Source organism: Python bivittatus, unplaced genomic scaffold (genome assembly GCF_059951505.1).
Source record: "Python bivittatus isolate LINGU-HERP-01145 unplaced genomic scaffold, Pbiv_v1 ctg000700_np1212, whole genome shotgun sequence".
Lineage (NCBI taxonomy): Eukaryota > Metazoa > Chordata > Lepidosauria > Squamata > Pythonidae > Python > Python bivittatus.
In genome coordinates this window covers 25,353,338-25,366,589 of record NW_028277098.1, presented here as the reverse complement: position 1 = coordinate 25,366,589, position 13,252 = coordinate 25,353,338, and the positions used below count along the sequence as shown (strand labels likewise).

The 13,252-nt window shown below is 35.2% G+C and overlaps 1 protein-coding gene across 4 annotated transcripts in view; it reads right to left on the bottom strand.

Moving 5' to 3' along the window:
* The window catches only part of EVI5 (ecotropic viral integration site 5), a 99,482-nt gene that overhangs the window by 43,021 nt on the left and 43,209 nt on the right, over positions 1-13,252 (bottom strand). For 3 of the 4 annotated variants that reach the window (XM_088154235.1, XM_088154234.1, XM_088154236.1), the window contains 4 exons: positions 11,733-11,793; positions 10,727-10,780; positions 7,257-7,289; positions 6,588-6,734 (listed from right to left, as the gene is read on the bottom strand). In XM_088154235.1, the coding sequence (XP_088010361.1) occupies positions 6,588-6,734; positions 7,257-7,289; positions 10,727-10,780; positions 11,733-11,793 (295 nt within the window). The remainder of the gene's footprint in view (positions 1-6,587; positions 6,735-7,256; positions 7,290-10,726; positions 10,781-11,732; positions 11,794-13,252) is intronic. The other variant, XM_088154237.1, reaches the window with a different exon arrangement.

Sequence of the window (13,252 nt, the reverse complement as noted above, 5' to 3'; positions counted from 1 at the left end):
AGACTATATAAGAACCCCTGACTACAGGTAGTCCTCGCTTAACAACCCTAATTGGGACTGGAATTTCCATCACTAAGTGAAATGATCATTAGGCTTCATGTGACCCTGCTGCCTAGTGACAGCAGTTCTGGTAATCCCGGTTGCAATCATTAGGCGAGGACCACACCATTGTTAGGTGAGGACCTCATGCTTCTCCTGCCCTGTGTGAACTGCCGGCTCTGCCCAATGCCTCCTCCCCAGCCGGGTCTGGTGAGCTCCCTTCGGCAGAAAGGCTCTGCTGCCCTGCTGCGCTAACTGCACACATGCTGGGGCTGCGTCCTTGCCCAGCACCTGGATCTCGGGCCAGCAGCAGGAGGAAGAAGATGGAGAAAGTTGCGCTGGGGACAGCAAGGGTAGGTGGGGGCAGTGGAATGCAGGGCAGCCAAAAGGGCAGAGATGGGGGGAAGATAGGCAGATGGGGGGAGCTGAAGTGTACACCACAGTCATAAATGCGGGCCAATTGCCAAGTGCCCGAATTCTGAACATGTGACTGTGGGAACTACCTGTATTCTGCAATATCATGCACCATTCTAGCGCTCCCACACCTAAAAAAAGGGCATGACAATACTGTATTGTCTTACAAAGCTGAATTGCCTATAGTCTCTCCACCACTCCTATTGTCTGTCTGTCTGTCTATCAAATTTGTATGCTGCCTGACTCCCAATGACTCTGGGCGGCTCACAACAATTTTGCAACAAGTAGAAAACAACGATAAGACTTTGGCATTTTATTGCTCTTTAAGATCGGAGGCAGAGCATGATCTGCATAGCAGTGTCATCATTTGTTGCACTTAAAGATCACAGAGAGAGCAAACATATAATAATAAGTTTGTATCTAATTAATTTTATATGCAAAAAGAAAAGAAGAAAAAGAACTTTCCTGAAAACTCACAGCATTCATATGCCGATCAATTACATCATGTCAAGTATTACAGGTAGTCCCCGGGTTAAGAATGCCCGGTTTAAGGATGACCCATTGTTAAGAACGGAGCCTATTATAGCAAAATTCAAGTTAAATACACAGCGATTCAAGTTAAATACACAATGGTTCAAGTTAACTACAAAATACTACTTGTACAGTATTGTACAATAATACTGTTCCAGCTTACATACAAATTCGACTTAAGGACAGACCTTGGGAATGGAACTCGTTCTTAAAGTGGGGAATACCTGTACCATGTTTTAACATTTAAATCAGGTAACAACAGGAATAGGACATTAAACATATAAACTAGTATATGCAGTCCAAGGTTTTAAATACTCTTCCAGTTGGGACTCCCATAGTAAAAGGGTCCTCCAGAATAAAATTAATTGGACCTTAGCATTCTCCAACTTACAAGGGGTGTTAAATATACTGGTGAAGCTGATCCCTGATGACAAGTTTCCTAATAGGCAAAACCTGTGATTCATCAACCTGAGAAAGAAGATAAACATTATGGCATAAACTTAACTCTGGAAAACTGAAACTCCCTTCTCTAAAAATTTAAGCTTTCTAAATGAAATATGGAAGGGAAGAGGGAATTTCCCCAAGCCTCTAAAATAGTACATTAACTTTCTGAAAACACATTTGATGCATATATAGAGCAGGGCTTCTCAACTTATGGTCTATGGATCCCATGGGACTTTTGGGGAGTCTGTGAAACTCCACAATTTCAATTTCTTATTCAACCCAAAAAACAATGAGCAGTTTCTCACTGAAATTTATTTTTGAGCACAATTAAAGTTTACTTTTTATTTGTGCAATTTGAATTTATTTCAATGTTTTAAGGAACTGGCCATTAATTTTTGCATTAAAAATGAGAGGAGAGAAACTTGTTTGTGAAGATTGTTTTTATATTCTGCCTAGGTGAAGAAAATCAATTTCCTGTGCTATAAAATTAATCATATAAAATATTTTGTGTAATTATGCACATTTTTCTGCAGAGGAGGGCCCTAGCTTTTAAAAGATTCTCAAAGATTAAGAACCATTTGTATTGAATATGATATACATTTTTAAAATATTAATGTTACAAATACTCAATTTAAATGCTCAAGTATACTGTTTTTGAGAGCAACTTATTCAAATTCAGTTTAATCATCTGAAAGTTATGTCTAGTTATTCTCAGCTGATGTTACAGGTAGCCCTCACTTAACAACTACAATAGGGACCAGAAAATTGCTTGTTAAATGGGGCGCTTATTAAGTGAGAAACCATGCGACTGGACCCAATTTTACGACCATTTTATGATGGTCATTAAGTGAATCGCCATGGTCATTAAGCGAATCACATGGTTGTTAAATGAATCCAGCTTCCTCAATGGACTTTTTTGCCAGAATTCACTTAACAACCATGGGGGGTGGTGTGATGGTTTGTGATGGTTATAAGTGCGACTACAGGTTGTAAAGCACTTTTTTTGAGCTTTACAGCTTTTTTCCCCCATAACTTCAAACCATTGTTAAATGAATGGTCATTAAGTGAGGACTATCTGTATTTATTTGGGGCACTATCAAAACTGTTAAAAAAAATTATTTTGACAACACAGGGTCCTCCAAAGGCATCTGACTTAAAGCAACTAGTATTATACCCAGAAAGAATTTAAAAAAAAAAACAAAAAACCATCAATTAATTTGATTAAATTCGGTATGGAAGATTTTTTAAAAATCTACAATTAATTATAACACATAAAATATTTCCAGGGCATCCAACATAATTTTTATAATATCTTAGCCTCTTTTAGGCAGCAATACAACATGTAACGTTTAAATACACTTAGCTAGAACATTACTAATATGAAATTCTAAATGAGGGCCTTAAGGCAAGGAACCAATCTAAAATCTAAGACTCAGAAAAACAAGCTTGCTTTTAAAACAATACAAAGAGACAGAATGACAGTGGACAGACTCTCAAAACTGGATTTTTTTCACCATACCAGTTTTCACTGAAAGGAAATTTCAGGTCACAGTACTTGAACTGAATATGTACAGGCAGCATCTGATTTAAAAATAGGGAATGCTTTATATAGCATACAGTTTCTTCCTGTGGCATCTATCCATTTTTTCTCACATTTTTCATGGCTACCAAGTCAGTGCCAAAACCTTTCTGTACCCTTTTAATCACCTCAACTGAAATGGATTTGTAATCCCCTTATCAACCCAATCATTCTAGGAGGTAACAACTTGTCCAAAGGTATCCAATTTGATTATTCATATCTGATGACTGTCTCATGCTGGCTGGGGGAATTCTGGGAGTTGAAGTTCACACATCTTAAAGTTGCTGAGGTTAAGAAACACTGTCGTAGAGTCTACATACATACCAAGCAATTCAGAATTCTTTTAAGGTAATACAAATCAACTGGAATTAGAATGTAGCACAATTCACAGGATCTGGGAAACATCACAACTACCAGCAGCAGAAACCATGTAACAAGCAGCCTTCTGGTTGGCAATGATAGATTATTCTAATTAACTGCATTTCCTTCTGATATAGAATCAATCACAGTAACTGACATTTTATTTGCATAGCTATAGAAATGACTTATTTCCAACTCTCAGTTCAACTATATATTTAACATCATGACATATTGTTTTCTCCCTTAAAGTGATATCACTAAGCTTATATTTAAGAAAAAAATGTCTTTTTTCTCAGATCAGATCAAATGAGATACATCATCTTCTACATAATGTTGATATTTTGTTCAGCCATCCAATACCTGCACTTAGTGCTGCCAAGATACATACGAAAAATATTTGGCCATAATTTTACCCATGAAAAAGCTTATATTATTGATAACCCCAGTTTAAAAGTAGCTAATAAAATAAAGGTGGGGGGGAGAGGCTTTCAAAATATTGCTATAGTGTATCAGTTCTGAGGAATCAGGTTTTTTATCCTAGAACTTAAAAACAAATTTGATCTTCCTCAGAAGACTTCTTGGCAGTTCATTCATTGCTTGGACTTCTTTATAAATGAATAATAATTCAATAAATGTTGCTTCTGAAGTTCCAAATCTGTTAGAAGTTTTGGAGAAATCAATTAAGGTTCCTACACAAGTAACCCATTTTTATAAGTTGCTGGAGGAATTTGATGGAATTTGTTATTAGCTATTTCAGCAACTTTTGAAGAATAAGTTTGAGCGTCCTATTCTTGTAAATCAGTGGAAGGATGATTAAAAGAATGTGGAAGTGGTCTGTTCTTATCATATATGTATGATTAAAGTCAAAAGAAATTTTTGTTGTGTGTGTATTAGATACCTCAAAGAATTGGAACATCATTTCAATTCTTTGAGGTGTCTAATATACACAAAACAAAGATTTCTTTTGAATCTAAAGGACTTGGTCTTTTATTGCTACAGTTTGGGCTGAGTGACCAGGATTGTTAATATGATCTTGGACAAATCCCTGTGTATCAATGATGCCTATGTTCTTCTTGGCTATATTTCCGAATTTAGAATTTATCAATGCATTAAGAACTGAGGACTTTCAGTTCATGGAAGAAGAACTGAGATGATAAATCTACACCTAATGGCAGTAATGGACTGTTAATATATCCTGTCAACACATAAATTAGCATTTTTTTCAATAAAGGAGCAAAGAATATACCTCTAGAACAATTTATTCAAATTTTGTGGAGTTCTGTTTATGATTTAATTTCTCCTTTTAATTTTAATGCAGTATTACATTAAGAGTTATATGTATATTTTATGTATATAATTTTTCTATTTGTTTGATATAATTTTTAAAAATTAACTTTCAAAGAGAGAATATTTATATATTGTAATTCCTTATTTTTCACTCCAATGGCCCATACTCTACAAATTGTCTACTAATAAAAATAAGTTAAAAAAATATTCATGAAATGGCTGTATGAAATTAAGCTGAATACATTTTACCAGAAGAACAATTATATTGAAAACTGTGGGCATCTATTTTTTAACATAACTTCTAAATTATTGGTTGTGCAGGATAGTGTTAAACTATTTATTCCAGAAGCCATTCACTCTGAATTGAACTTATAACAGGTCAGAAAATTATATAACAAATATTGAAAATTAATATATCTTCTAAAAATATACTAAGATGCTTGAACTTTTTAAAAAAAGTTTCTAATCCTGCTACTGATGTTGTTTATAAGGATTCTTATTTTAAAAATAAGGCACTTTTACTAAATAATAGACTGAATCATTGATTTTGCAATGCAAACTATCATAATAGCACGAATAATGTTTAATTGTAACAGATTCTACAGTATAAGTATTCTGAAAGTGCTTATAAACAAAACTTTATTATTATTGGAAATAAATTCGGAAAAGCCTTCTATATATGCATAACTATAATTATTTCCAGGGAACTGTATTCTCTTTGTGAGTCCTGTCACATCACAACCCTCTGGGTTTGCAAGCTGCTGCCAACAGACAGCAACCCTAGCTTTACTGATGCTATGTACCATCCTTACCTGCTGCAATTTGCAACCACAAGTTGGGAGACATGAACCATGGCAGAGAGCTAATCTCCATAAATATAAATCAAAAAACAAGAGTCCCTTTCTTTCACACGTGAGCTAATCACCCATCTGTTCCACAGAATCCCTAAGATTCCAGTCAAGCCTGTCTTTGTCATTAGTTCTGCTACAACCTAACCCTAATAAAGACATCCTTGCCTTATGGAGATGTTGTTTTCCTTCTGCTTTCATAACCCTACACTATTCTTCTTCTTCACAACTTTATCAACAGAAGTTAACAGACTATCAGATACTTCTTAGTATCAGCTAAGCTTATTTGATAATGAACAAATAAAATAAGTTTAGTAGGGTTTCAATGTTACTTTCTGCATAGTTCAGCTGAAATAATTTCCAAATTCTAGTTTGGAAAACATCTACCAATGTTTTTGAAAGAGTACAGACACAGTAAAATTATCCTCTATAAATTCAGATACAAAACAACAATTTTTTTTTTCTAAAATTTGTTTGATTCAAGTTTGCATATGGAACATAACTGATACATTAAAAAAAAGCTTCTACAATTGAGGTTCTAACCTTACCCAAATTGGTGCCCTCCAGAAGGGTCAGACTCCCAAAATTGCTAGCTGGAATTCTGGAAATTGTAGTCCATTATATTTGGAGGGGATCAAGTTGATAAAAGCTAACAGGTTGATGTTAACTGTAGCACATTACACTGATAACGATGCATAGCAAAATGCTTTTATCATCCCTCCAAAGTGTTTTAAATTTCACAAAAATTTGTCAAAGTTATATATCTGCTCACACAACCCTGTGTGAGTAGAAGTAGAGAGGAATGTAGGCATCCTGTAATTACACATTTAGACATTTGCTTGTATATGCCAGATGTGATCATAAGCAAATGTATTAGGAAGTTGGCTCATTAAAATCAATAGGCTTTGCTTTGGAGTAAATTAGATTCACGTGGGATTCTTCACTCATTTCATTTTCCCTTTTTCAATGCAGATTCAATAATATGCAGTGTAGTCGGAAGAACAGAACAGAAACCATGCCATGATCAATAGAAATAAGCATAAGTGAAGGAGGAAGATAAGAGATCAAGGTGCTATCAGCCTTACCCATTGCTGTTGTTGCTGGAGCTCCCTGATGGTATTCTCAGCTTGCTCTAGTTTAGTAATGGCCTCATCACTCTGCTGTTTGATGGTGGCCAACTCCCGTTTTGTAAGATAGTTTTCCTCAGCTTCCTGGGCCCTTGTCACTTGTCCCTTAGGACATAATTTTCTTTTTAAAGCAATTGGAAGATCGATCCAGGGAAGACCGAGAGTTTTACATATTTATTCTGCCATATGGTTAAGATCTTGCAAATCATTACAGAACTGTTACAGCCAATACATCAATTTAGTGAAGTAAAGCAGTTTAGTACTGCACCACTTTAAAATGTTTAGTATCCTTAAGCAAGGTCAATTGGGTACTTGCATTCAGTTGAACTCTGTTCATGCATTTATTGCTTCATTGTGCATGCACACATCTGTTACAAGTTCGTAGTGATCTATAGAATTAGTGGCAAAAGATGAGAGCCCACCAATGATTAAGAATCCTGGATGTCATTAGAAGTAACATGCAGGCATGTGTTTAAATATTATTCTAACATGGAACAATTGCTCAATTAACTACAATAAACATTTCATATGAAAATGCATGTAGTTATCCATGCACTAGAAACAGAAAGCTGGGGGCTTTTTTGGTAGTAGGAAAAATAATTAGTTTGAAATACTGAAGTAGTATACCTGTATCAATCTATCTGCCAAGGAAGCACTTTCCTACAAAAAGGAAAAAAATTCAGATAGAAATAAGAGAAAGGGGAAAACAAAGTAACAGAATCAAAAACAGAGAATTATGCTCAAATTCTACCTACTTTCCAAAAACAATAAAGTTAAAGCATACATTTTCCCAATAGTCAAATCTTTCAGCAGCACAGGTTTATTGATTTTGAAAAAGAACATTCCACATTTTTACATTTTTGTTTAAAGGAAAAAAAAGCTCAACAGTTCCTTGCTTAGAGAATTCTGCAGTTTCATGCAGAATTTATCTGATCAAAGTGTTACAAACTGAAAGGAGGCATAATCTGAGCATACTTAAAAAGTTTGGCTACCCAAGGAAGGCAGAACTATTTGTGCTAAGCAGTATTTAAGGAATAAGAGTCCAGTAATGCAAAAGTGAAGCATGAAGAGCTAAAGTATACCAATTAAATATGGCTAATTTTAGCCAAACTTCGCTAGTTTATCATTTACTCAGATTTAGCAATGAAGAGAACTTTCAAAACAATCCAATCATTCTGGCACTTTTCAATCCAGACACATCCACCTTAACCACAAATGTATCAGACATTTCCACTTATAAATCCAGTGACTCAGGACAAGATAGATCAGCAGATCCACATGCAAAATTTGCTTCAAGGAGCAAAGGACACAGCTAAATGAAAATGTGTTTGTTCTAGCAGATTACAAGGTTTTTTAAAGATACATAAACTTCTTGATCTGTACAGTTTAGGGAAAAACTATATTATAGACAATATATTCAAGGGGCTCTCAATCCTTTTCTAAAGTTATATGATTTAAGAAAATAATTTCCATCTTTTCTGATTCTGTTTTGTGAGATCAAGGAGAGAAACAACTAGTAAGAAGTAATATTTCCTCAGAACACACTAAGAAAGGACTAGACTCACGTTATGGGGAATAGCTATATCTTAGGGAAGAACAAAGTTTTTGGGTCAAGAGCTAAATTTTTGCTAGCTCTTTTATTTAAAAAAAAAACAATTTTTAAAAAGAGCTGGGATTAAATACTAGGGGAAAAAAAGGAACCCTATCTATTCCCACTGAACGTCTATCAGAGAAGGAATTATGGGTTATGTTTCATGTTATAAGTGGCAACAAACTTTCTACAGCTGAGGAGGAAGGATCTCAATGATGTCATACTGATAAACACCAAAATACACCAAAAATATCCCAAGAAAGCTACTTGGCTAATCATTCAGGAACACTTCCTGAATCAAAGCACATCCCAAGGAGCCTTACCTACCTATATTTAAAAGCTAAGGATAGCATGGTCTATCCTTGAAGATGGTCACTCATTCTTATACTGACCAGGTATTCATTACTTTGCAAGCTTTCCTAAAATGATAACCAGTCTCTAAAAGCCTAGAAGAATGTAGCATGATATGGTAACTTATACATATGATGGACAAAAGGAAGAATAGTCCTTAGATCTTTTGGGCTGATCTTTGTAAGAGCCAAGTGATTTTCCAAATCTGAGACCATTTAGAAACATGGCAGTTGAAATAATTCAAGAACATTTCAAGATGAAAAGCAGATACTCTCTGATTATTCTACAAATGATGCCTGCTGCTAACATTTTTGAACATACCTTAAGAACTGGGGGCAAGAAGACTTGATTAGACTGAGGTAGATATTTCCATCATATACTGAATATATAATTTGAGAACCACATTTTTTTGGATATTACAGAAGACCAAATGTGTGAAAACCATTTCACACTATTTTAAAAACCAGGGCAAAAACCACAATAAAGAATATCCTTGTCTTGTTTGGGCTAAAGGAGACAAATATCACCAATGTCCACTGCTGGTAGGAAACTGGATTCCCTCTGCTTAGTCAAAGAGCAGAAATTCAGGAAAGATTTTCTAATTCTTGCAGCTACCCTACTAAAAAGAACACAATAAAATCCTGGCAAAAAGGTAAATGTTTCAATACTGGCAATAGCATTATAAAAGCAGCCACACTGAAGAAATAGAATACTTTTGACAATTTGCACGTGCCTCAGACTTGCTGCTGTTCTTAATACAAGACCAGGCCAATATGAGCTGTTAATGATAGCTTTCCCCACTGGGAAAAAGTCAGCCTATTTCCACAATCCCAAGGAGAGTAAGATTTTTCAGATTGTCCTCCCATCGGTAAATATTTCATACCACAAATATATTTGCAATATTTTCAGCAGGTTAAAATAAGGGAACTGATATGGAACAAAAATCCAGCATGACACAGCCCAACTATGTACATCTTAATTCATTTTTTCTTACAACAGTGCACCAAAAGAATTTAAATGATACATACAACACTTCATTTTTAAAAATAAAACTGTTATCCTTGCTACCCTGCACTTCACTGAGTGTTCCATAATTATGTTAGGGCCAGTTATTTCTGTTCAAATACTTGTTTCACCTTCACCATGCAACTGCCTGTTTTGTTTTTTCTTCATTAAGGACTTGATTCTGCACTATTACTTCCACTCTTCTCCCCCCACCTCTGAAAATTAGTGAAACATGCTGATTTTGGAACATATTTGATTCTCTAACTGCCAAGGGGAGAAAAAAGCATGGCTCATGTAAAAGGATCCAATTTTCTAAAATGATTACATTTCATGCTTTATACATCTACAGTATATTTAGGAATTAAAGGGTAGGGCAAAATGGGAAACAGTTACATGAGCCTATTAAAAAAATAATTATATTTGGACAGAGACATAATTAATTTGGAATTTGACAGAGACTCCATTCTTCATAGCTCTTCAATAGAAAAGGATAAAGATGGCTATTCTGTTCTTAAAATCCTGGGAATGAATGTATTTGCAACAGTATGTGGGGGAAATGAGGTTCCTCATTCTGATCTAAGCATAAACTCAAGCAAAGACTTACTGAACAATTGACAAAGGCTGCAATTCAAAATTGCACCTGTGTTTTAATTTTTATGATCTGCTCAATAAATAAGCTTGGAACTAAAACAAATTTTCTAAAGGTAATTCAAGTATGAAAAACTGGGCAGCAGCTATGCAGAATGCCTTATAATTTCAGATCTCCCCTTAATTTCTCAGTTAATCATAAGTACCAAAGAAATGGGAAATTAAGGTGGAAGAACTATTATACAAATGCTAAGAAGTCTTTTCTTAATGCACACTGGAAACTGACTTGGCTTCATTTCTGTAAGGAGACACCAACCTTTCTTTATAGTTCATTGTAAATATACTTTAATTTCCCTGTCTTGCTGAATTCCGTAACACCCACACTTAGGTTTTCATACCAAATCACAAGTATATATAGTTTAAAATATCAAGTCTTATTATGAAGGCCCATCAATACAAAGACGGGAATATTGCCATATTATTAATCTTCATGCAGCTTCTCTATTATTAATAAAAAGGTTGGAACTAGTACAACCGAGGCTTCCATTTCTTGGACACTTACTTTTTCTAGTGTTTCAATTCGCTGTTTTAAGAGTCTGTTTTCTGTTCTCAGTCTCTGAAAATCAAGCAAAACTGTAAAGAACGTTATCTGAAATATTTATCATATAATTTCTATATTATGAAACTGAAGGAGGTTAATTTTTAAAAACGAATATGGACCATTTAGTAAACTGCAAGGTGTATGACAGCCGTCGGACCCAAAACCAGATTCTTCTCAATATTTCCTTAAAGTGTTTCAAAGGAGAAAACAGAGGCTTCTGATGATCACAGACCTCACTGTTTTCTAATGATGCAGTGTTATAACATATGCTCATATAAATGTTATTATTTTTAATGATCACCAGGAAGGTTACAACTTGATTCAGAATTGCTCACAGCCAGATTTTAAAGATAGTACAGTACTTGAAACCAACATTGTGGATGCTGCTTGCTTTCTCATACATTCAGATGTGCACGTATTCAATCTAACTTTTGAAACGTTAAACCTACTGGTACATTAAACTCAGGTATATAATAGAAAGATAACAGAGTATTCTGCTTTTGCTAGAATCCTTGTTTATTCATTTATGGCAACTGCATTCACCTTTATTCCAAAGGGCTTAAAGTAATGTTTTCTTAGTCTTTCCTTTAACATCACATCATACAGAATACTAGTTTCAGTGATCTTCCCGGAAGAAGGGAATTTGAAGTAGTCCCTCAAAATGAAATCCAATATTCCAACTGTTATAAAACACTGACTCTCAAACCATTGTCTTCTGAATTAGCATAATTCTATTAACTTGCATATTTCCTGCTATAATCGAAAAAAGAAAAATTACAACAGGAACCCAGACAACATGTGTATATTAAAAAAAATGAGTAAAATAAACCCCAACAAAGCATATACTTTACATATCTTTTGTAATAATAATCCTATTAACTTAAATCTTCCTGCCCAAACTGATTTCGTATTACACAAGTGAACTGAAATTCTTATTATCTTGCTCATAAGTTAATTATTTACTTACCTTAATTTCAACTTGTTCTTCCATTTCCTTTGTTTTTATAGTAGTATATTCTTTTTCTAGCCTGAAGAATATGGAAAGCCATGATCATCTTTTTTTTAATATTGCATAACTGTACTTAATAGAATAGACAGTATGCCAAACTATTGTTCATATTAATTTTAACTGCCTGTCTAAAAGATGGCCACAATTTCTTTTTATTTGTTTATGTAGATGAGCCTTTTCTCCCCCTGAAACAAAAACTGCCTTGACTTGATCCGAAGCTCCCTTGAGTTTTGGGATAGCAAATTATTCCATCCATACAAACCATTCTGTGCACAGAATAGCTGGCCTTTGATGGTTTATGCTTGAACTGAAACATGCATCTTTTAGATGTTTCAGTTTCCACACTGAATGAAACAGGCCTGAAGTGAAGCTGTTCAGAAGTGATTTTGAAGGTGAAAGAGAAGGGAAATGTATTGGACATCAATGGCTATGGGGAGGCAGGGGAGACAGAGAAGAGAAGAAGATAGGACAATGGGTAGGCCAGAAGAATATGCCATATAGAGGCATTAGCAGCAGAGACTATGATGGAGGAGAGGGAATGAAGGTGCTGAGAAAATTGGTGGATGGATGAGATGGTGGAATATGCCCTTCTGGGATCTGCTGATGGGAGAGAGGGACTGATGCACACAGGCCTTGCCCAACTTGCCCCATCCAGATTTTGTTTCATGTGAAACCTGGAACAGCCAAATCATTCTGGATTTGGGTTCTGCTGAATGTATCTCATCCAAAAGAGCTGAGGAGGACCTTCAGAATGCAATGGTTTTGTGCATGCCATTATTATTGACTATTATGGGTAAGTTCCTTCCTCTCTAATATTTTCTTCATATTGACACTGATACAGAATCTTTACACGAAAACAATGGTGGAGAAGATCACAAAAGCAGCTGTTTTACTGTATGAGCATTTATTAGAAAACAGTATTTGGCAGTGGTAATTCCTGATCAGCACACACCTATCAAAAAAATCCATCTGAATATTCTTCACACAAATTTTTTAAGGAACATGGTTTTAACTATAAATCTGTAACTGTCACACTCCCTCCCTTAGTATCCTTGAACAAGACTGAAACTTCCCAGTGATAGCACTGCTGATAAGGAATCTTGCTCTGTGCTTCCCACAACTTAACAGAAACCTGCTTTTCACTTCTCTGCTTCCTGCTAGGTGGTTGTTGAATACTGACATGTTCAGCATTCCTGCCCTAGGAAACTCTAGCTCGAAAGTAAATCCCACAGCAACAGAGATTTCAGAAAAACTGAAGGGGTTGTAGCCAGTATTTCCTTTTCCATCCCACAAAAGGCTTTTGTGTATGTGGAAGAGTGTGGAAAAGGATCTGGTTGGTAATAGGGATGGAGGTGAATTGATGAACATTGGAAAAAATGTCTTAGATTTCAAAGAATAACATGACTTTAACAGCCTAAAGATACTCCTTTTTCCTAGATAAATGCATTATTTAGGTAGAAAGAGGCCAATATGGCAAC